Source organism: Anser brachyrhynchus (assembly GCF_964034855.1).
Source record: "Anser brachyrhynchus genome assembly, chromosome: 12".
NCBI classification, from domain to species: domain Eukaryota; kingdom Metazoa; phylum Chordata; class Aves; order Anseriformes; family Anatidae; genus Anser; species Anser brachyrhynchus.
The window spans coordinates 16,280,576-16,306,348 of NC_137707.1; the positions used below are offsets into that span (position 1 = coordinate 16,280,576).

The following is a 25,773-nucleotide window of genomic DNA, read 5'->3' on the forward strand; positions in this document are numbered from 1 at the left end:
ACAAAATGGGTGCTGAATAGTTTAATTTTCTTCTTTTAAAGAACACACACACACAAGAAAATCAAACAAATCCAAATCTAATCTTCTGTTTGTTTGTTTTTTCCCCTGTGATTTCCTAAATGATGAATCAAAATTTGTTCTTGTTTGTTGCTAATTGTTATGCTTGTTGCTAACTTACTGAATATCCATTCCAGCTGACACATTTGTTGCCTAGAGAGGATGACTGTTACAAAAATCCCATTGGAGATCACACAGCTGTGTATACTGAGATCGTTACTAATTTCAGAAACATGGACAATGGATTCCCACAAAAGAAAAAAAAATCTGTCATTCTAACATTATACAAAACAACTGCAAAAGTTATAAATAACACAAATATTTTCTCCACTTTCTGTCAGACTTTACTTGATACTTCTGTCATTTAACTGTTAAAGCTTTGGCACTGGTATAGTTCCTGTTTCTGAAGTGTTCATATTTCACATATTTATATTCTGTAAGACTTTAAAAAATTTGAGTATTTGTCAACCAGTCTTTGAACTGGCCTTACCACGTTTCTTTTAAAATCTGGCAGTTACTGACTTCTTGAGTCTGACAGAAGGAAAACTACTCCAATTTACCCAGAGCCCATGTTAACTTCTTAACCAGTTGACTTTTCTCACGTTATAGAAGAAAAGGTTTCTTCACATCAACAACTTTTTCTGCTACTGGAGCTAAGAGCAAAATCTACTTCATTTACCTTCTTAGGCATGACTTAAAATTCCAATGTAGACAGAGATAATGTGCAAGAATAAAAACAACTTTTCTTCAAAACAGAAAACAACAAAATGTATCAAAAACTGTAAGGAATTGTAGTTAAGTTTGATGTGAAACCAGAAGCTCATACTATTTGCCATGAGTAAGAGGTTCTCTTTTGAAGGGTTATGTAAAGACGGAAGAATATAACTCTAAAAATACACAGTGATCTGATCTATAAAATGCTATGGGTTGTATCAATGACTTCATAAAACAGATTTTTCTCACTGTATTATTTCAATAAGCCAAAGATTTAAGCTATTGATTCTTACAAGATATAATCAATTAACACTTTTCTGCTGTTTATCTCATGAACCAGAAGAATTTTGTTTACTTTGGTTTAAATTATTTATTGAATGTTTATTCTGTTTTCACTATGTCTATTTGTCATTATATGATGGTTTAGAGAGAACTCTATTGAGACTTCTGAATCCAATTAGCACAACTACGAGAATACAACTATCATAAATAATTTTATTTTTCCTATCAAACTTTTCAGCTCATTAGATTTTTATCCAAAACTTCACACTTCTCCTTAGCTGACTGAATTTCCCTTAAGAGAAATGGTGCAAATTTCACTGAGTGAAATAGCATAGTGGGCACTAGGGTGCCTCATAACAGAACCATTTCAGACTAATAAATTTTTTGCATGAAAAAGACTAATTTTAATAATTACTTCACTAACCATCTTTTTCTATGAGTTAATATTTTCAATGTATTTATCCTTTAAATTAATCTATTGTTGATTGCTTGATGACAGATGAGTTTGGTAGTAATGTATTTAAACAAAAAATAGAACAAAAACGACTAGCAATTAAGCAGAATATGACATCCACACCTTAAAGGTAATATTATTATAACTTGGTACAAGTTTTATTAAGAGGAGGAATGAGAGAATTTTTATTGAGCTGTGCTGCCCAGTTCTGTTGGACATTCACCAATGTGCAAAAGTACAACATTCTCTCTTGAAATTCAAGTACTATTTTTTTTTTGCCAAGCTGTTTCTTTATGATATTAACAACTTTCCTGTTTCCAGTTTAAAAGATCAAAAAATGTCAATAGCATCATTAGTGGGCTAAAAATATTAAGACTTTTTTTGAAAATGAATCAGGTGCAGATATTGAACTGTACTTTTTCATCCTTTGTCTCACTTTTCAAATGATAATTTCTTCTACAGTCACCATTAAATCTTGATCTATTCCAGCTCTCTGTATGGGTCATTGATTCTAGATGTACCATGGTTATTTTTAAATGTTTCCCTTTTGCAAAGAAAAAGAGGGCTGTCTAGAGCCAGATGGGTAACTTCACACTTCATTTATCAAACCCAATGCATTAGACTCCACCCTCTCTTTCCCACTATTGCTGTTAAACTTCCATATAATTTGGTAACAATTTTCATTATCATAGAGTGACCCCAAAAAGTCTACACAGGTTTGCATGGTTAACCCAAAATTCACAGCTGTTCCCTTTACCCTCTGTTTGTTACAGTAGAGTACAAGGTTCCCCTCACTACATAAGCCGAAGGGTGACCTTTTCTAAGCAAAGGTTAAGAAAGGGTCAGTTCAAAGGGCTAGAGCAGCTCTTTAACAGCTATAACAACCTGTCCATCAGGCGCTATCAAGCAGTATAAACAAATCTGAGGCTTTAAGAAACTCTGGACCATTTCTGTTAACACTTAGAGGACATTCACTGAGTCCTACCTGAAGTATTTTGGATCACTGCCACTCAACAGGGAACAACTTGAATCCTTGGAAGACCTGCACAGTAACTATGAGACCAATGACATCTTGAAGTCGATAGGATACGAGATGGCGGGCTCGAACACCTATGTGCTACCACACCGTCTGGACCACGGTGCTGAACTAACAGCTTAGAGTGTTTTCCACTGGTTAATATGCAGAAGCACTGGTACAACTTCAAAGCAAAGGATGTGATGAGATGCATTATCCAAGTAGACATGTACACACACCAAAACGTGACAGATAACTTCTTTTTCCTCTGAGAAAGGCAAATTCATAAAGCTTCAATCCGTTTATACTAACAATTCCCAGATTTATTTTATTTTTTTTTTACTTAAGGTGTCAAAGACAAATAAAACATGTGAAAGAACATAATGCCTACATAATTCTATGAAGACCAAGTGCAGAGTAAAGTTTTCGCCAGCTGCCCTCCCTTCATTGACCTAAATTTCTTGGAGTTGTACTATTCATAATGTGCTCTCTAATGCACAATGTAAGGTAATTAGAGTCATCTGTATTTAACTTCCAGAGGAAAAAAATTCTATTATCTAATCTAGCTGATCCCCTGATAGCCTGTTGAAAGTAAAATACTGTAACCTATTGCCTGCCCTTTGACAAGTGCTAATTATTTCCTGTCCAAGCACATTTTTCTCATGTAATTCCAAAGTACACAATAGACTGATCTCTAAAACATGGGCAGTCCTGCTAGTACCACGGCGGACATTTTATAACTTTCACCACTGTATGCTTGATGGCTACCACAGTCAGTGCTTCATTCCAGACATGGAGCTGAAGCTTTGATGAAGTGAAGTGAGGTGTATGGTAACAGTCTGTTTATGCAGATCATATGGATGAGACTCAGATAGGTCACTGGGATGGGAAACATCAAATGGAAAGAAAAAGGATTAAGGATATTTAATACTCAAAGGACACTTTCTTTCAGAACTTTCAAGGCACAATGCTCTTGAAATTTTCTTTCAGGTGTTTAGTTTTAAGGAGGCCTGCACTTTGTCTGCTTCTAAGCCTTTCCCTACCCCCACCCAAGAGCTCTGGCATTTGTGTGTCAGACAAGGCTATGTCTACAACTGCAACGTCGGCTCCAGCCTCTGATTAAATCATGAAATGTAAAAGCGGAGGCTAGAAACTCTGTAACCACATTATTTTTAAATGACTCTTGATTGCTGTGATTCCTGTTGACTTAGTATATTAGGAAATTATTATTAAGCTAAACAAACACTAAAAAGATATTCCACTCATTACAACTATTTAGCCTTGTTCTATCTCTAGAAAGCTTTCTGTTCTGGTTCACAATGAGGATGCATGTGTCCCAAGGAAAAGCTTTAAGTGATTTCCTCTGTTTCCAACGTAGCCAAACTATTTGCAGTATTTATGAAGTATGATGATGGAAAACAAAAAAACACAACCAAAAAAAACCTAAACCCAAAACACACAAACAATATAATTCCCTTAAATTTCTTAAAAAGGAAGAAACAAAACGTACATTACAATCTGAACAATATTATAGACCCACCTTACTGAGCTCTTTTCTACTCTAAGTTCTTAACTCATAGTATACAAATAAACATCACATATGCATAAGAAAGCAAATTTATAAAAACACCGTTTCTAAGTTGTAATAGGTGCTACTATGTAGCAATGCTTAATTTCTATCTAAAGCTTCTAAAATGTTTCAAGTGCAATCAATACAATTACTGGGAGCAGCAAACCCAGACAAGTGTCAGATCCGATATCTACAACTGACGTTCTAGTCAATCTAAGAAACTTCAGGACATATCATAAGTTATACATTAAACAAACAAACAAACAAAAAGAAACAACAAAAACAACAGGAGAACTCTCTTATTTGGAACATATAGTGCAGGTCAAAAATCATGCCATTTAAGTGTTAATTTTGATAAACCAAGTCTCATAAAGAAAAGTTTGACTAAAAGCTGTATTTCATTGTAAGTGCATGACATCTCCTGATCTTAAAAGGAGCTATACATTTAGAAAAAAAAATCAGAGACTAATAGGTATTATATGTAATTATTTACCATAAATAAGAAAAAATATATATATTAAATAAATATAGATCTACAGCTTTTAGAAATGTGAAAAAAGTTGACATGGACTCCATAGGTAAAGAGAAGAAGGCAGATGCTGGAAAGACAGTTGCATATGGCAATTTTTTTTTTTTTTGAACTCACATATTTCTGGAAGAACTAGAAGTATGATGCAACTGTTTCCAAAATACATTAACCTGACTACAATCCAGTAATATAAATTTTTCAAATACAAACACGAACAACTTCTTAAAATTGTTAGTAACATCACCTGCTCGTAATAGAGCAATATGTTCAATTTAAGAACCCACGTATAATGAAACAGTCAACCTGATGTGAACTCTAGAAATATGTACATGTATGCCAATCTCACCCAACACAATCTGGTTAACACAAGTAGGGAACCACAAAAAGTGTGAGCATTGTGAAGAAAGCAGGCAAAATGGACATCTTTTAGTATGGCAAGCCTGCTGGGCATATTGCTCATATTGTTCACAGTATAAGGAAAACCTCAGGGCATTTCAAGGCAACAGCAATCCTCAAATATCTATGCTGTCTATCTATCAAGGTATTCTCAATACATTGCACTACATAAGCACAGTAAAGGAGCATTCTACCCCACAAATTATATCTGAAATCAGAAGCAGAAACATTAAGTATTCTTCCATTCAGAGAAAAATACCAGTTGAACAGTAAAACTTGTGAATTTTTTTAAACATTTTTTTTTGACTCCCTAGAAGTGGTTTAATAGAAGTATATTTGATATATATTTGACTTATTTCTAATTTCAATATCTCACTATCTTTCTCAAATTTCTCACCTTGCTGTCCACTCTTTACGTAGCCTTTGTCGCTCAGTAAGAACTAGCAAAAAGCAGCTGATGGTTTCATTCCTTTGTTCTTCAGTTTGCTCCTTTTTTCTAACTTCATGGAGGACCAGGCTTGTCTTAAAGGGAAAAAACACATAAAAATTATAATCTAGAAATAGGAAACAATGTGTAAAATTAATAAAAAGCCCATAAGCAAATAAGGACAGTAAATCGATACCTTTTTTTATTATACTTCCACTGCTGACAAATCAATACAGTAAATGATGGTTAGAAATGGCCACCATATATTCAGTATTTAATCAATGTACATGGCACATAAGGTAAACCTTAAAATCTCATTGCCTTAAGTAACACAACAAGACATTGTGCATTCTAAGGTTTTTTTTTTTTAAAGATATAATTCTTTTCTCTTTTAAACATTTTCTTATATCACATTATATCAGAAGTGTTTCCCTTGCTACAGCATTTGTTTGGGGGACTCCCCTGCAACCCTTTTATTCTACTGAAGACAATTCCTGTTTGTATTTTATCTTCTGAAAGGAATTTCTAATCATGTCCCCATGCTCTATTTGTCATGAAACATTTCAAGTAAACAAGCAGCAAAACTCTACCTTTTTTCCTTTATGGTATACACTGCAAATTGCTGGAAAAAAAAATACATACAGCAGACTTCGCTGTGGAGCAGGCTAACGCTCAGTCCCTGCAGAGCTCAAGTTGTTGGCCTTTCCAAATGTCGCATTAACAGTTAAACCAACAAAACTGCAGATCTGTCCTTCAGCCACCCAGCCAGTCAACTCCAAGTCCATCACTCCTCCTTTGCATTCTACTACTACAAACTCATTCACAGTTTCCTCCTCTTCTTTCCCCTACGCTTCCCATGGCTGCAAACTTGGGACAAAACCAGAACGTGCTGATGCTCACTCAACTGACATGTACGCTGCTGTGCTGACTTGCACAGGCAGCAGTCCAACCACACCACAGAGCTTGAGTCCATGCTGAAGTCTTCTCCTTCAGTGGGAATAATTTATTTTTCTTTCTCTCCTTAAACAGCCTCTGATTTTCACTTAATTATCTTTGATACTCTAAACTTCAGTCACATATTCCGCAACCAGACCAAAGTATCTAAATGCTTTTGGGAAGAATGCGACTAAATGGACAGAATCCTTACATAAACCTAGTTTATTCCATTGAAAAGGCGGCTAAAAATATGTTTCTAACTTGAGCACTTATGGAAGTGAGTTTCAAAACTCAACTCAAATATCACCAATAACTATAAATGCTTCCCCCAGCATGGCCTCTTTTATGGCAACATGACGAACAGGCATGGCATACAGCCTCCTTCTCAGCATCACAGTACACTTCAGTCTGTCCTGCCCAAATGGACATGCACAGATTCCTCTGGAGCTTCTGTGAGATAAATGGTCATTATCTTCAGGTTGTGAAAACAGGAAGATCTGTTCTTGGTCTGGCATTCTTTTTCAATGAGATAGAAGAATATGCAGATTATACACTTGTTAAGCTATGCGAAGTAGCAGTGGCCTTGCTACCAAAAATGATGGTTCCAAAAGACAAGTGTAATACATATAGAAAATGTGTACATATATACATATATGTATAAATATACATGTATACATATAGAAAATGCTTTTATTACACCAACATCAGATAACAAAGACCACAAAGCATCCATCTTCCGCTCCACCTCCCTGCTCTATCAGTTGGCCTACCAAAAGGCCTTACCCCATCATATCAAACTTACATATCAGAAAGAACAGTTTCTTAAAAAAAATGAAAAAACAACAAAACATAAACAAAAAAGCCACCAAACGTCCAAAACTCTGTCTATACAGATCGCATTCTTGACCCTGCTCTGACATTACAAAGCAAACAAAAAGCCAGGGAGTAATTTCAGATAAGGATTCTCTGACATGGGTTTCCCTTGCATTGACCTACAACATCTTTTCCACAAGCTCTACTATCCACCAACTTCAACAGGCCTGATCTTAGGCTCACTCCCAGGAACTGCACAGTTAAAGCAGGATTTGATAGAGGACTTCAACACGTGAGAACACACTCACATGAGATGAAGAGATGTACATCATGCAAGAGATGAAAATGAACAGTCCTTGCCATTCAGAATAAATATGCCTCTTAAGGCTCTAACTTTTGTATTTCAAGACTTTTGACACAGCACTACAGGTAAAACTTATCTCCATATAATAGCACGATCAGACTGGTCGCACCACCAGGTCGCAGTATACCAGGATTTCCCTTTCAGAATTCTTGGATACCCTTATTAATCACAATGGGACAGGGAAATCCACAGGAGATGGTGAAGCTGGTGATGGTGTAGAACTCTATTTCCCTCCAAGACTGCAGAAAAGCCACAAAGTTTAATGATGCAATGCCCAACAAATCTGATAGACCAGTTATTTGCAAGCAAAAAGCATCAAGATCCCCTAAATAAGTGGTTCCCAAAGTGTAGACCATAGAGAACTGATAGTTGCAAAGGACTTTTGAGTTAAAATTTGATCAAAAGAGGATGTCATTGGAGTTTTATCAGTCTGCAAAGCTGGGTGACCACTTCTCCAAATATTCAGAGTCACGTAATGCTTGTGTATGAATGCTGATGGCCCAGTCAAATTGCAACTTTGGTACTGCATTCCACTAACTTAAGTCCCCTTCTTCTATATCATAATTCTGGAAATTGAGCATAATTTAATTTTTACTGAGAGAACAACTATATTGCCCCAGACTTCTGTTAACACCTTTCATTTCTCTGGTGATGCAGACAGTTCAAGTCAAGTGCAGTTTGACACTGCCATCATAAACGCTTCTTTACTGAGCCCTGCGAGTACTGTTGCAGCTACCTTGAGGGTGAAATAGTACATTAAGCAACATACAACAACAATACATAGCAATTTAACTGATTTACTTGTTTCCTAAGAGTGCTAAGGGCAGTAAGGTTACCTGGAATACGAATGCAGGGTTTGATATGTAGCTTTTATAGAGGCATTTCTTAATAACTCGCTATTCTTATTGTCTCAATAAAAATCCTAAATTGTAATAAATAAAGCAGCATTCTGGGTAAAATTATATTACAAAACACCCTCCTTTGAAAAATTGGGTTTTGCAAGTAACTTGTTTTGGGATTTATTTTTAACAAGGGGATTCAATATATACCTTGACTGATAAAGGTCAAGGGTTCAAGAAACTCGGTCAAAGATGTTATCAGCTGGGAAAGCCATTTCCTCACATCAACACTGATAAAAATCCATCAGAAACCCAGCCGATACCACCCCTACTCTAAAGGGCAGGAATGACCTTCTTTTGAACATCACTATAGTTGCACATCCCATCAAAGAAAATCTGACCCCGTGTCTCAATCCTTTTAATGTTCTTTAATGACAGATAATTGTCTACAGAGGCCCCCTGTGCCCAATGCTGAGTGAAGCCTTCACTTTTCTGAACTGGACTCAACACTGACTCAGTGTTGTTCAGCACACTTGGGACCAGAGGACAGTCGAATAAACAAACGATGCAGCCAGCCCTACAGCCTGTCTTATCTCATCCTTGGGCTCACAGATTCTTGAGGGTGGTAATGTTTACAAATTGTTGAAACTTTCTTTCTTTTGCTTCCTGAGCTGGCAAAAAAATATCCTGGACAACCCAAGCAACAAGATTACGTAAATTGCTTATCACCTGGGGGAAGCAACTTCTTGTCTCATTGGCCAGCATGTCTCTTTAATAAATAGCAATGTTAACATCTTCAAATCTTCCCCATTTTTCCTTATAAATATATTTAAATATTTAGGGCATTTCCTTTGTAATTCCCAAATGGCACAGTCTTAAAAATAAGGAAAAAAACAACAACAAACAACCCACCTCTCAAAAAAACCAAAGTTATGTATGCATATATAAAGCAGCTGCCAATCTGGTCTTCTATGCGAGGCTGTTTAGCAAATGATATCCTTTACCCTCCTCCTGGTTCAATGGCAGAACTAAATATCTATTGCTGTACTGACATATTTACTGTGCAAGAAATGTATTTTAAAAGACCAATATCACATTAATCTCATTGCCACTGATGAAATATATCAGTGACATATGACTGAATAGAAACTGTTAGAATTATATATTACTATTATTACTATTACTGTATCCAGGATGCACGCTTAAAATTATGTTTTTTATTAGTCTTAAAGCTATTGTAACAGGATAACTGGTATACTTTTTTTTTTCTTGCATACACAGCAGAAGAAATTATATTCCAACACAAATAAGGGACTATTCTGCTTAACAAACAAACAAAGCATCCTCAGTAACACACTCGAAAAAACCACGCTGGTACCTTTTTAGTCTTTTAAAGTTTGATTACCATTCCTTCAATACGGACCTCTCAGGATTAGAAACATGTATAGCTGGAGACACAAAGCCTAATACTCTGTCAAACAAACTAGCCTTCAGTCTGAGCTGAAGTGGCACTTGGGACAGTTCATCTTTTGGTCCCACGTTATTGGGTCAACAAATGAGATTTTTCATTCCGAGTTAAAGACTGAATTTACTCATCACCAGTTTAAATAGGATAAGCTTCTGAATCTTTACTAATCACTTCCACTTTAATGTAGCAGTCATCTCTCAACAGTCAATAACTAGCAGAGGAAGGAAAAACAGCAAGTGTAAAATCTGTAAACAGGGCTACAATTTAAGCCTTTCTGCATCTTCCTTGTTATTTTGTGACTATTTTGCTGTTAGTGTACCCTGATGAAAGTCTACAAAACCAGAACACTGTGCCTTTTAGAGACAAAAAGAACCTGCAATCTATTAAGCCATATTAATTTAACATGTCATAACTTCCATGTGATAAAAAAAGCTAGTAATTGCTTACAAACCACTGCTCATTTCTTCTTTGCTTTAAATTTTTTTAACTTAAAATATGAGTAAATGCAGCCATTTTCATTGAGATGTGGAAGTAGCCAGTATGGTTTAAGTTATCACCCAGCAATTTGGGCACATTAAACCCAATTCTCTGCCTTTTGTTTATTAATCCACTATGCCAGATATCACAGTTTCACTCAGCAACCCTCATGTTTTGGATGATATTGAAAAATGGCTCATGTTTGTCAAAGAAAGTTAAAAAAAAAAAAGGTAAAGAGGAAAAAAGTGTTGTTTATAGAAGCCAGCTGCTCTGGCTTCGGCGCCAGCAGCTCTTCATCCTGCTATTTTACGCTTGCAACCCCCACTGCCCCCACTGGCACAGGTACAACTAAATGTTGACTTCAATGCTTCAGAGAGCACTCAACTGATTCTGTACATGATTAATTGCCAAAGACATGGCTGACCATATGGAACAGAGAAAGCATCAAGTAATTCATACTTCTGTATATGATCATTTGGCCCCTGTTGTTTTAATGTACAGGAAAGAGCTAGTATAGCACAGACCTGGTGTCTTGCCCTTGACAGCCCATTAAGAAATCTCAAAGCACCTAGTTGAAGTTATGCTGTTGGCTTTTCAATAGCAGCCTAATAAAACAGAAGCAAAGCTTTCCAACTAGTCTTAAATCTTTCACATACAGTACATTAACCACTGCTGCTAAAACAACTGGTTTCTTATGATAGGAAATGGGATTTGATTTCTAGCCTCTGCATACTTACTGAAAGCCTTTTTCTGACCTTTGGAGGGTTTACAAAATCATTGTTCGTTTTTCCTGCCATTTTCCCAGTTTCTTGCCATGGTGATCCTAATAGATTTGTTTAAGGTTCACTACATTCTACTCTTACTAGCTGTTATATGCAAACTGTACAACGAAGGTAGGCTCAAGGGAGCTGAAAGGAAAGAAATCATTATTAACTGTTTTCTTCCTGAGAGTCAGAGAAGTCACTGCAACATCTAAAACAATTTACTTTTAAAGAGCCTATAAAACAAAACAAAAAAATTCCTGAAAGAACGCAATACACTAGTGTGTGTTTTCTTTTATCAGACTGGAGACAAAACATCAACTTTCATTTGAGAAGGAAGGCCAATTTATTTTAAAACTGTGGTATTCTCTGGGATGTCTGACAGAGCTCAATGAAAAGAAAAAGATGCAGACTTGGAATATATGTCACTATCATTAACTACTTTATACTAGTTTTATCTACCGTTAACATCTTTTCAGTCATATTCAGTCAAGAAAAACATTTAATAATGTTTCCCTGTCAGGATTCTTAAGATGACAGTGCTAAAAAGTTAATCCCCATCCTCAGATCTTTTGGCAGTTTTGACATATGTTGGCAAGGATGTATTTGCTGGCACCTTCCAGTTGGAAAATATTTACATAGAGTTTTCTTGTCTGTGGATTTTCTAGTTGTCTAAATTACCTTCATGCTCTGAAAGGCCTTATGTGGGAAATCCTAATAATTGGACATTCATTAGCAGTAATTGTCCAGGCTGCTGAATTCAGCTAACAATACTAACACTCCAGCAGAATACATGAATAATCCAAAAGCCAATATAACACTTTGTAACTGTTTTTACTTTTACATGAAACACTGGCATATAAAAAGATGAGAAATTCATACGGAGGTAAGATACTAAAGAGAGAGAAAACATGAGCTAAAATTGATAGACTACTTCCAACATTAAAATGAGTCAAATAGTATGCCTATATTTAAATAAAATATAAAGAAATGGAGAATGTTATGAAAGATTTGTTTTTTTGTAGGGTAAAGGGAACAAAGTCTCAAGTTTTCACAAAGATCATGGACTCTCCTCTACCATTACATTCAGAAGCACACAATCAGCTAAAGCACTTAAGCACATCTAAACTAAGCAAGTACATAACCCAATTATAGAGTAGAATGCTTGAAGTTAGACATATGCTTAAGCTCTAAATACAACAAGCCTACATGCATTAAAATGTAGGGAGCTCTGTCTCTCTTTGAGGTATTCACTGCTGACAACAAAGGATGAATACCTGACTTGATAGATGAGTAGCTCGACCTAGAAAAACCTACAGAGAGTAGATCACAAACATTTCTATAAAAACTTTAGGTCTCGCCTACACTAAAAAGTTGTACCATTTAACTACCTCTGCAGAGCTAAAGCAATACATTCTCTAGCTGTATGAATTTAAAGGTCATAAAGTAAAATAGGCAGAGCTTATTCCTACATGAGAAAGGAAATTACCTTTATGCCTATATAATTCTATCTATACTGGGGTCTTGAACCATATATTTAGGAAAACAGAATTGAGACAAAACTATGACCAAGTAGTTTTACATTATTCTGGCATGCCAAAACTGAACAAATTTCCAGCAGAGGGAAAAAAAAAAAAACCAACTAATTTTTTTGCTGGATAATTCAATGTGGTTACAATGAAAAATCTGAAAAAAAGTATAAAGACCAACACTTTCAAAATCTTTTTGCTGCACTAACCAGTTCAGCAACTGACCCACTCACAATGTTTGGAATAAGAGTGGCTTAGCACCTTCAGATGTATGGGTGAGTGAAAGGTTACCCTTTAGCCACATTCTCCCAGAGCACGGCCCCTCCACCTCTGAATGATCAATAGCACAAAGACAGAAGCAGGCCTACCATGCATAGTGGATTATATGAAGTGTAAAACATTGTGGGGGAAAAAGCTTTTGAAAGAAGTCAGGAAAAAGAAATCACGCTTGCAAGAAGATACAGCTGACAGGCTAGTCCCCAACAAGTGAATATGTTTGAAAACATTGTGAATTCAAGAAAAGAACGTGCCTTTTGTTTCCAAACCTACAGTGTGTCTTTACCCCAACTGTTGCCTGCATGGCTGAACATATGTTTTCTGAACAAGAACTGAAGCAGAAAGTGCTCTTTGTTATAATTCACTCCTTTGTATACACCTCCCTTTTTCCCATTTTGGTCACATGCAAACAGTAGTTATGCCGAACACTTAAGATCTGAAGGAGTGCTCAGCAGTATATGCTTCAGTGATTATTTACTATCGCTGAAATCAGCTAAAATGCAATACAAGACTCACTTCACTAATGTGCGCTCTGGACAGCTTACCTTTGGCAATACTGAATCACAGGGAGTACAACCTGCACTACTTTGCTCAGCAAGCTGACACAACCTTCATCATTGATTGCACACAGTTCTAAACAAGCACAGAAGAATTGTACAGTAAATGGCTGAATTGATTGAAATGAATACTATTTTGAATTAAATACTTATATAATTTTACTGATTCCAATCAAATAATTCTATATGTAAGCAAGGCTTTGCTTTGACTCATCTAATTTATACTGAAGACTTTGTATGGTAAGCTATGTAGAAGCTTCCTTTAAAATATTTACAGACTTGTACCAAAATCTCCAAACTAGAGCCTTTGCAGCACTCAAAACACAAACTGGAATCACTAAGCTTAATACTATTGGTCACATGAGAAAATATTTTTAAACTTCCCCAAACTATGATTCCTCATATTCTCCATTCCTCAGATGGGAACACAGTGAGCCTAGATTCTGAATTCATGATTGCATTTCTGTTTGTGACTATCTTTCAGTGTTTACACTAGAAGTGTAATCTGCCGTACTATTGATTTCCTTGAACAGCCTACCTTAGTAGCTTTTTAGTATGGAAAAGCCTTGAATACCAACATTTTTCTCTCATCACTGAAGCCACCACCTGTTGCCATCAAGCCACCACCACCCTAGCCACTACACTTTCTAGCACAATGCCTTGTAAAAAATTGTGCAGATATTTGGGACATACTCTTGGTGTCATTAGTTTTACTGAAATAATTTAAAACACGAAGATTCAAGTTACAGAATGGGTTAAACACTGCAGAATGAAGAAGCTGCTAGCTACAATCAAATGAAATAGCAAGCCACTTATGTCCAGAAGTGCCTGTGGGCATGCTTTGTCTAAGACATGCCATAGCAGAATAGCAATTTAGTACATATGCAAGATAACCACATACAGCTGAATCATATCTTCCAGTGACATATGGGTTTCAATGCCTTTATCATCCTCACAGTACTAAAGGCACTGGGTCTATGAATATCCCTGTGATAATGGGACTCTCACTAAGTTGTTTCAGAAATGAAGTTTTGTCACATTTGACTCAAGTAACAGTTTCATTACCCCCAGTAGCACCATGACACACCTTTATGTAGATTTAAAATTCATATTCATGTAAGGGCAGTAATACATACAAGCTGTCATGGCAAAAGGGAGAGAAAAAGAATTTAGAACAAGCCCCTGGGAAGACCACAGATGAAAACAAACAGAACCTGATATCCTATGCTTATTCATTTAATGCATGGGGAATACGACATTGTCAAGCAGCAAGCAGGATGACACCACTCATTGCTAGACATTGATCATGACAATAGCTTTTGGTAATCTGCTACTACGCAAATTGTGATTTTTGTTCCTTAACTGAAAAGTAGGTAATCTGATTTTAGTCCCCCATCCTCCTCTCATTCCATTGTTTTACATAAAAGAATATGCTACGCATTTAATATATAGCTGGGTACTTAATATATAGCCCTACAAATGGTGATGGCCCAGCGCTGAGGATGTGCAGTCTAAGCATAGTAACACACACATACATACATACTACACACTAACAAACTAAAAAAAAAAAGGAACCAACAAAGGAACACAAACAGAAAAAGTTTATCGAGTTAATTCTCATCAGTCACGCAAAATATGTATAGTTACAACCTCAGATATAATACTTACAATACTTACAATAAATACAGATTCCTTCTGGGAGGGCAGGCAATTACTTACTTCTCCTGCACTCAGAGCACGTGTAGGAACAAAGTCTTACACACTTCATCCTGAGTTCAGCATGTCTCTCATGATTTTCTCACACACAAGCTCAGGAACTATGGGCTGGATGCGCAGACAGTGAGGCGGATTGAGAACTATCTGAAAAACAGGTTTCAGATGGTTGTGATCACTGGCACAGGGTCTAGCTGGAGACCTGTAGCTAGCAGTGTCCCTCACAGGTCAATACTGGGTCCAGTGTTGTTTAACTTATGACTTGGATGAAGGAATAGAAATGCCTCCTCAGCAAATTTGCTGATGATACAAAACGGGAGGAGTGGCTGATGCCCAGGAGAGCTATGCTGCCATTCAGTAGGATCTCGACAGGCTGGAGAGCTCGGCAGAGAGAAACCTCTTGAAATTCAGCAAAGGCAAGCGCAGGGCCCTGCACCTGGGGAGCAATAACCCCAAGCACCAGTACAGGTGGGGGGCTGATCTACTGAAAAGCAGCTCTGTGAAGAAGGACCTGCAGGTCCTGGTGGACAACCGTAAGCCAGCCCTTGTGGCCAAGAAGGCCAATGGTGTCCTGAGGTGGATTAGGAAGAGTGTTGCCAGCAGGCTGAGGGAAGTGATCTTCCCCCTCTACTCAGGCCCGCTAAGGCCTTACCTGGAGTATTGTGTCCAGTTCTGGGCTCCTGAGTACAAGAGGGACACGGAGCTCCTGGAGCGAGTCCAGTGAAGGGCTGCAGAAATGATTAAGGAACTGGAGCTCTCATGTAAGAGAAAGCTGAGGCCGGGCCTGTTCGGCCTGGAGAAGAGAAGGCTCGGGGGGATCTGATTGACGTGTGTACGTTTCTGAAGGGAGGGTGTCCAGACAGTGGGGCCAGACTCTTAGCAGAGCCCGGTGACAGGCCGAGAGGCAACAGGCACAAACTGCTGCACAGGATGTTCTGTCTGAACGTGAGGAAAATGTTCTTTACAGTGAGGGTGACAGAGCACTGGAACAGGTTGCCCAGAGAGGCTGTGGGGTCTCCTTCCCTGGAGATGCTCAAAATCCATCTGGACACAAACCTGGGCACTGTGCTCTAGGAGGCCCCACTTGAGCAGGGACTTTGGACTTGATGATCTCCAGAAGCTCCCTTACAACCTCAACCACTCTGTGATTCAAAGTGAGCTCTGCCTGATTCTGTACGAGTACCTTGGTATACTCTTCTCACAGACGGCACACGTGCAGTCTCCATTTTGTCAGACTCGACCGCAGCGGCTGGCGCTGCCAAGCTGGAGCACTCGCATGTGGTGCTCGCAGGCCTCTGCTCCTCCAGAGGACAGGCCGCTTGCCACAGCTCTCATCCACCACCACCAGGCCAGGAATTTAGAAACTTTCTCACTACTTAGTGTTCCTCTGAGTGTGATACATCTGTAAAACCTGCATTTTAAAAACTGGTTAATGCAAACTATAGCCAATTATTGATTATGTTATTTTGATAAATTTATGTTTCAGTAAAAAAAGAGTGCTATGCGCTGTACTTCCTGGACTTTATACGGGTATTTTGCACGTTTCCCTTTCATCGGAACGATCTAATGTCACGGTTATATGGATGTGACAAGTACCAACAAGCTAATAGCCCACTCTATCAAAATACTGCTTGTCTTCCATTAATATTTCCTGGTCTCCCTCTCATATGGGTCTGTTTTCATTTCATTGTGATTTTGAGGAAGGATTTTTGCTCTCTCTCGCTCTTTGGAAGGGAGCAATCAAGCTCTCAGTAATTAATTTATCTCCTCAGGAGAAAGAAAATAAAAGGTTCATTTTTTCATCCTTAAAAAGGAAGATTATCAACTAATTAACCCAACAATTAAAAGTACACACATAGAAAGAACAAGTAGCTCAGGGGAAAAATAAATCAGTTCAGAAAATTTTCAGATTTCCTTTGTCACCTACTAGTGCATTAAAAAAAAAAAACAACAACAAAAAATCTTTTTCAGGAAATATTTCAAGTTATAGTCTACTCAGGTTCTAAATGTTGTGATTTTGTCATGTTCATTTTTCATGAACATTAGACTATTTATAGATGAATACTAGAGAAATATTTTAAAGCTTGAATGGCCAACTATTTGGTAACTTCACTACACAGTAAAAATTATTATTCAGATAATTTTCATTAGTGACATATCATTCAATCAGGAAAAAAAAACTTTACCCTAAGATTCATATGCCTAACAAAGAAAACAAACAGTGCAATCAACAGATCTCTCCGAACATATGCATACCAATTACATTTTGAATAAAAAGTCATTTGCTGAAGACTTTGGTAATTCAGCAAATATGACATTTGCATGATGTGCTCACAAACTACGACAGTACAATTTGGAAAAAAGAAGGCACAGTTACTCTGCTATACTCTACAACAACACATTCAGTACAGTGCACTGTTGCATTTGCAGTTCTGGTGTTACCATTCACTTGTGTTTGCTTCTATTAGTGCATGAAACAAGAGAGGGGTTCTCAAGTTCAGCTGCAAAGTCCAGCTTAAGAGAGAGGTCAAAGGTGGCTGACTAATCACCTCTGCACCCTTTGGGAAGGATCGCTTAATCCACCAGTAGAAGTTACAGCAATGTCAAGGATGTAACAACATATATGGGCCAAGCATCTTTAACAAACACGTAGTGAGGACATGGCACAATGGAGATGTTCTCCATTAAGCTAAAAAAGAAAGCTTTCTGACCTGCGTTGCTACAGAAATGGAAGTTAACAGTATGTGGAAGAAGGTTTGACCTGTGTTCTTCACATACCACAACTTCTACCTTAAAGATGCATCGGGACTAGTTATACCACAGCTATAAGTCTCCATTTAATATTATTGTCTATCCACTTCACATTCTGCTTTAGCACAACAGCACAGGGCAAATCACATTTCACAGTATTTGGAGTCCACAAATAAGAGATACAGACTACGTGAACAATAATCCAACCTATTCATATGGTACATAGAAGTATTTTTCTTTTTTAGAAGCAAAAAGATTTAATTGGATCAAAAATGGGGCTTTCTTCAATATTTAGACTTCAGATTTTACTACCATCACCCTCCACCCCTTTTACATTTTTATTTAAGTTGTTATCATGCAATTTTTGATATATATATCTAATCAAATTTCATGGCTTATGTGTTTTAAAATACAGCAACCAAATTCTGTGAACTTAATCTCATACTGAAGAGTTTTCATCTCAGAAAAACACCTCTTTTGTCTCAACAGCAAGATGGTAAGCAAAAAATAATTTTCTGTCTGGGTAACACAATCTGAGAGCCCACAAAGTACTATTCCAAGTAAGCTACAATTTGCAGCATTCAGAACAGTGCTGTTTGATAAGGATTTGTCATTGCTTCATCTTCTAGAAAGAGTAGTTCCCCCTTGCCTTGTTCCTTCAGTGCTTACATATTCAATACATAGAAACCATTGCATACAATCTTCAGATTTCTCACACTGGGAGGATCACACTCATACGTATGTATTCTTCATGTGCTAGTATAAGTCTACACATCTTAAAAGTAGATATGAATCAAATTAAATTCATGGTCCAAAATTATAAACGAATAAAAAGGAAACAACCTAGAACTGAGATATCTTAAAAAAAAAAAAAAAAAAAAAAAAGCATGACTGCAACTTTTTTGGCCTACTAAACCAACTGCATATGCCAGCCACAGATTATAATTAGAATTTGTTTTGAAATGTCCTAGCATCTTGGGATTCATGGCAAATTCTAGATAATCAAAGCCAAAATAACCCAGAAAATTTCAACTGTATCTTTCCTCCATACCTGTGACTACAGATAGAAAAGCACCAAACAGACTGAAATCTCCCCAAAACATTTTGGATATACTTAATTCATTTTTCAACTGATTAAAAACACTAGACATACTAACTTATTTTGACATTTTTTACATAGTCAATCTTAAAACCTCTACAGCAACACATAAATAGCAACTGGTAAATTGTCGTGTAAAAGAAAAACAGTGTAAGCTTTGTTTACTACTTCTAGGATGTTAGGAAAGAGGAAAACCTTTGTTTTGTTATTTGAGGTGAATTCATTGGCTCAGTTAAAAAAAATAAAAATATCACAGGTCAAAAGAACAAAATTACACTCAAAATCCATTGCCAAACTGGCTGTTGGTTGGATGAACACGAGTAATGCTAAACAACTGTGGTATGGAGACGAAATATGCTTTCTTTAAGACACTTTTACAATAAGTTATTTAAGCCTTGTGAACAGCCTTGCCTTGCATCCACCCATCACACATTAATGAAAACAAAGGGGGCCCATTTACATTGTAACCCTGCAGTGGGGTTAAGCATGCGACCTTAAAGTATGGTGCGCTTGTGCTCAGTGGAAAGGTTCTTGACAATATAAACAAGAATTACTGCTGTTAGAGAAAGGGAAGACAATTAAAAACAATCTAGGATGCATGTTGTACAGCTGTTCAAGTTTCAGCTACATCTGACCTCTAAAGATGCTACGTATTTTACTTGAGAAACTTAAGGCATTCTGGTTTTATTGAAATAATTCTTCAGCAAAACCTAAATTTGTATGAAAAACATGAGGTTTTGTACGAGCAACACAATGAAAATTGTGTATTGCTAGCAAAACACGCCATCATTGCAGTTAAAAAGATGTTGTGGTCTGCACATCTCTTTCCAATACTTATGTTTGCTAACAGCTAAGCAAAATGGAAATCTTTATGAAGAAAGCTAAAAAAAAAAAAACTGTTAAGAAAAAAAGAAACTGTTCTTGAAACAAAAGAGATTTCAATAGGTCAAATCCTGTAATCAAATCTGTTTGACAGACCTTTGTGCCCAGGCAAAACCTGCGTGATTTCAGCAAAAAAAACTGCAGGCACAGTGTCCCGATATAGATCAGATTGCAGGACCAAGAAGCCACAACATTTTTTAAACTTAATTTTGGATACCATTGATTCCAAATGCAATAAAGAAAGACTGCAATTATGGTTAGTATTTTCATTATATATGCCTACGAATTTTCTAATAAGTAAGAAAATACTTAAATGTTAAACAGAAAATGATGCAACAAGCTGTTTTCCACCAGTCACTACAACCAATTGTCCTAATATTGTCCTTAAAAAATAGGGTTAGAGAAGAAAAACTTCTGAGAAAATAACAAAGATCTTGGCTAAGTTTCTCAAAACCACAGTTTTCCTGCCTGTTTGATCTTTGCATAGTCAGCATAAGCCACTGAAACTCCTCCACAAATGAAAGGCATTCATGGGAAGCCATCAGAAAGCATTGCTCTTCCTCTGGGACCCAGGACAATAAAAGAAAAGTTTGTGTCTGCCACGTGGGCCTATGATTCAGTTTAAATGAACAAACCATTGCAATATCCTTTGGCTTTGTGAAAGCGATACTTCCTACTTCTTTGGAAGAAAGGAAGTCATATATAAACAGAACAAAGGGAAGAGGCAACAAGTAGAGCCTCTCATAATAAATATTATGTTGAAAGTTTTGCTCATCAAACCAAGATTAAAAACATATTTTAATCTCCCAAGCTTTATGCCTTTGATGTATGTCGAAGAGGAAAGCTTATATATTTTGTAAGATTTACAACATTTCTGGTGGGAATAGCTTCATATTTCAGATTTTTCCCTGTATCTGAAATTGAGAATGTATTGGGTTGATTCTATCCCCTAATGCTTTGTATGTCATATTGAGCACTTCTTTCGAAAACAGAAGTTAGGATGTGCTTTGGACATTTTTCCCCACAAATAGGCTAGTGCTCTACTGAGCAAAGCACTGCAAAAACATTACACTGGTGCAACAGTGATCCTTGCAACTATGAAATGCCTCTTAAAGTGCCATCTTTCCTAGATCACTGGAAATGTCAAGTATTTGCACTAAACTCTACAATAGAGAACCAATGAATTGCACTTCTTTGTGATGCTAAAATTAAGAGAAGGCTATATAGCTTCATGTGTGAGCTTACGTGTGATATCACCACTATATGCCCACTATATAGCTTGATATAACATATGAAGTGTTAATTTTCAGAATAACAACACACTAAGAATAAACCTTACGCTTCAAGAGCTCCCTTTATAACATCTTCTGCTAAATTCTGTGCAATTTTCTTGCCCTCCCCATTCACCCTTTTCAGTGAAGCTTCTTGTTCTCTCTTGATATAGCAACCATTGCAATGACAAAAGGACCTTCCCTTATAATCATGTTATCTTACTTGACTCCATCAAAGAGCTGCTTATTTGCACCACCTTAGATAAGTGCAAAACCAAATACAGAAACGGGCCCCTCAGCTGAGAGTTTTGATGTTACGTAATGGTTAAAGAGACCAGCGAGGTGTGCTCTCTCCAGTTTTGCATGTTGTACAACATTCTGTTTTGGTCACAAAAACAAACCATTAACTTTGGAGGATGTCATCAGAAGAGGAAATTTGAGTGTACTTTGGCAAACGCTGAACTCTTAGAAGACCAAAACAGAGAGATGCTAGAATTATATTTTAAACAACTATTAAAACTAAGATGAATGTATTGAACATTGGTAGACTTAAGCTTAGCAAATTTTAAGGAAGACTTTTTTTTTTTTCAGAGAAATATGAAATTAATACAAAATAGTTACAAGTTAAGAAAATTCCGGCAAGTAGATTGGTGTGTAATTTAGAAGTGGGAAGAAAGAAACAGCTGAGAAGGTGACAAAAATCTTTTCACAGCTGAAGCAGTCCCTACAGAGCTGATAAAGGCTGCTCTCTCCTATGCATCCTTCCAAAGATGCACAGAGCACATAGCTGTCCTTCCAGAAGCTTTCAATATATTGCATTAAAGTACCCTCAATCAATCCATCCGATTACAAAGTCATGTATGAGAGTCATGGAAAGAGCTCCAGAGAAAGACAAAGTAAGGAAAAATAGAGAAGGCCAAAAAGAGATTTTAGGGATAGCAGTAACGCCATCATAGCAGGTTGCCTTTTCTGAGGAAAATAAGGAAAAAAGTGAAATGCTGTACGAGAACACAGGGTTATAGCATGTGAAAACGAATATAGATTTCAACCTCGGAACAGTTACAAAAATAATGATTCTAGAACAAGAACAATAAAAATTATAATCAGAAGTGCCAAAGCTGGAATGACACCAAAGAAACTTCAAGGAGCCTGACCGGGAAGACAGGTGTCTTGTCAGTAAATACCGTAACAGAGGAAGGTTCATGCACAACTTCTTAAGTCATTTGCCCAGAGCAAATAGCAAGCAAATGAAAGTGTGAGAAATAATAGGATTCTTGTCTCCTACTCCCCATTTCCCTTAATGTTGCCATATGGTATCCATATCTGTGAGGATAAGCGGTACTTTGTACCCTGGTGTTTCAGTTTTCATGACACTTTACAAGTCTCATTGCTCATTTCACCACTTTCCACTAGCTACTCCTTAATGACACCCAGCCATTGCTTCCTTTGCTTGCCCATAAAAACAACATAGTCAGGAAATAATGAATGTATATTTGTCTCTTTCAAGTAACTGCAGCTCAGTTTTAACCATTTACTTTGCAATAAACTTTTTTTTTCTTTTAAAGAGAGCTTTTTCCACAAAAAAAAAAAAGTCTCCATAACCTAACAGTCAGAATAAAATGTCTTTTTTAGAATATACAAATAACAACCCATAGACTCATTTCTGAGCTACAACCTACATGAATTCCCCTATGTTGGCAAAAAAAAAACCACCACAAACACAGTAAATGCGACAACGAAGTACTCCATAGCTCGTTTTGAGTCTTTGGCTCAAACAGAAACAGGCAGTGACTGCTATAGTTCACAAGAAGACTATCAAATTACTTCTAACAGCAAATTGCTAGGGAAAATACTCTGTTAGATGGAGTTACTTAAGAAGTTGCCGTGGAAACAAGAAAGAGTTGGGCCGTAGAGGAGCAGGGTAAGCTCACTGACAACAGCATGCTCAAGTGCTCCAAGCCTGAACGGAATGAACCACACGAAGAGGCAGAGGCATCTGGGCTCCTCTCAAGTGTGCAGACGGTGGGCTTGAACCACTTGTCAGGAGTGAGCACGCTTGGCGAAGATGCAGGTAGACACTGAGGAGAAGCTAGAAGGGAAAATGAATCCTCCCGGGAGTACAGAAGCCAGGAAAGTACCTCAGGATGGGAAAAAAGAAATAATGCAATAAATGTGTCTCAAAGATTTACCTTCCAGCAGGGGAGCTTCTCTGCTTATTCTCTGTCAGTGCAGAACTCCTATATAGTCTGTATGAGAAAATTCAGCATTTTCTGCATTAACATAACCTCTGAAGCAGGTATCAAGATTTGTATTTAAAAACAGAATCTCTGTATAAGACTCAACATTTTGAGGTGTTTTAAAATAAGATAAGGTAAAGCTTAATATTGCTGCAGCCTCAGGAAACAGAACCCTATTCATAATAAGTTACAAGAAACAAGATTTTGAGGAAAACAGAAATCCTCCTCCTTCCAGATATTCATAGAATTATGAAGCCTCTTCCATTCTCAGGTCATTGCAACTGCTCTGGAAACCATCCTAAAGGGCACTTTTTCTCTGTATTTAAAGTTTGCACTGTGTTCTACAATATGGCCTAGGAATCATATTCCAAGTTTTTCACCATTAAATGATAAACTTTCACATGAATAACATATAAAGAAACCCAAGCTGGACTTACTTTTTGGAGAATACAATAACATTAATATAGCAGAAGGAAAAGATTCACCACTGTTCATAAGAATTCATTTGCCCAGGGAATTTTTTTCATCCATCCTTTCCTTTACTTGACCAGACAGAAAATAGATTTTGCTGGCTATGTTTAATTTCCACAGCTGTCATTGTGATCTTAAACATTTATATTGGAGCAATCACATATATCCTCAGGAAACCAGAAACTGGAGAACCAGTTCAAACACCATACCTACCTACTATCTTCTGACCCAAGTGGTGTCTTCTATTCAGAAGTTGTACTGTGCAAATACACAGTAAAATGTTTTTTGATTAAAATATATTTGAAAAAATGCAAGTAATTCTTGAAATAGCAAACGCTGACATGGCTCATACAGGCATATTGACTTATTGCAAGTATAAGACAAAGGATATAAAATGGTAAAATTAATACAGGATAGAGATACTTGGTATTTCTGATGTACATGTTTACACTTATTTCAAGTAGCATGCTTTGACTGGGTAGTAACTAATTTAATTGTATGAATTTTGCTTATGGAAGGAGTCAGCAGAAGAGCATCACAGATTCACAGTAACAGATTCATAGCCCTAGTGAGGAGAGTCCTGTTATTTGCTGAAGCTTTTGAAACAAAAGCACAGCTTTTTTCAAAAGCTATGCCAGCTTTTGAAACAGTTGTTTTGAAAAGAGATTACAGCACTTCTGCAAATAATTATGGTTCAACCCATATAAAGAAATAGTTGTTTGTGACATGCAAGAAGGAGTCAAGTAGATTTCAGCAGACTTTGAAACAGGACCATCAAAATTACAATATAATATGTATTTACACATAATATAATCATCAATATAAAGCTGCTAAATAAGTTTCTATAGGTGTACCAGACAAGTCAGAAAACAACTTATTCCATCCTTCCTGATAGTTACCAAGCTGGATCTTATTATTCACATTTAAAGTGCTGATATTTATACAAGTTTAAGTTGCACCTTCAGCTGTATGTTCCCTGTCTTTTCTTGCTACCTGCTAATTCCTTCTCTCCCCTTTTGGAGTAATAAAAAATGGATTTACATCAAACTAGTAACAAGTTTTACAAAAACATTTCTGGCTTTAATCAGGCAGCTCATCACTTAAAATTTCACACAGACACACTATTGTAAATGTTCTATCCATAGACTCTCAGGCTGAACTTTATGCTATAGTAAGGTCACAACAGAACAACTTTTTTCAAGAAAGGTGATTCATAAGTGTGTCAGCAGACAAAACCATTTTTGACATATAAAGAGGAAAAAATACATTCACACAGCACTACCTGTGCTGCTTGTTATTTTAGTTTACATGTCATTTTTCCAGAGCAAGACTATCAAATGCTACAGTCAACAAGGTAAAGTTTAATAGACAAAAATTCAGATATTCTTATTAATACCTTCTTATTCAGACAAAATACCAACCATGGTCTTTTGTTCAAGATTCCCATGAATACAGACTAAAATTAGATCTGCAATTTGAGAATCCTTTGATCCAAGAAAGTAAGTATTCTCCTTCCTGTTCTATCACTTACTGTAGCTCTTCTAACTTCAAGGAGCAGAGAGAAGGAAGAATAACTTTGAAAGATGAGACACTTTCACATAAACTTCATTATGCTGACTACAAATAAAGTTTAAAAAGTGTACTGTCAGGTTCTAATTTATTAGTCTTCTCTTTCGTGTTATCCCTTGCACTTCCACGATTCTTTACAGTTCCATGATCTTTATTCTCATTTCTCTGTACTTTTTACTCTTCTTTGACCTTGTTATACTGTCTTTCGTCACACAGTTGTTTTCCTTCCCTGTTCCTCTCTCTTTCCTGCTACTTATTTCCTCTTTTTCTCTCTTGCTCAGCTCACAAAACCACTTCAGACTTGACTTCTGCCTCT

At 36.9% G+C, this 25,773-nt stretch overlaps 1 protein-coding gene across 17 annotated transcripts in view; it reads right to left on the reverse strand.

The window, feature by feature from the left end:
- FTO (FTO alpha-ketoglutarate dependent dioxygenase) overlaps positions 1 to 25,773 on the reverse strand; it is a 247,898-nt gene that overhangs the window by 133,750 nt on the left and 88,375 nt on the right. For 15 of the 17 annotated variants that reach the window (XR_013938641.1, XM_080553056.1, XM_080553053.1 and 12 more), the window contains one exon: positions 5,415 to 5,539. Coding sequence is in view for 14 of the 17 variants with exons in the window: in XM_080553056.1 (XP_080409182.1) it covers positions 5,415 to 5,539 (125 nt within the window). In the remaining 3 variants the exon portion in view is untranslated. Of the gene's footprint in view, positions 1 to 5,312; positions 5,540 to 25,773 lie in introns of those variants that run through there. The other 2 variants (XR_013938642.1, XR_013938643.1) reach the window with 1 other exon arrangement.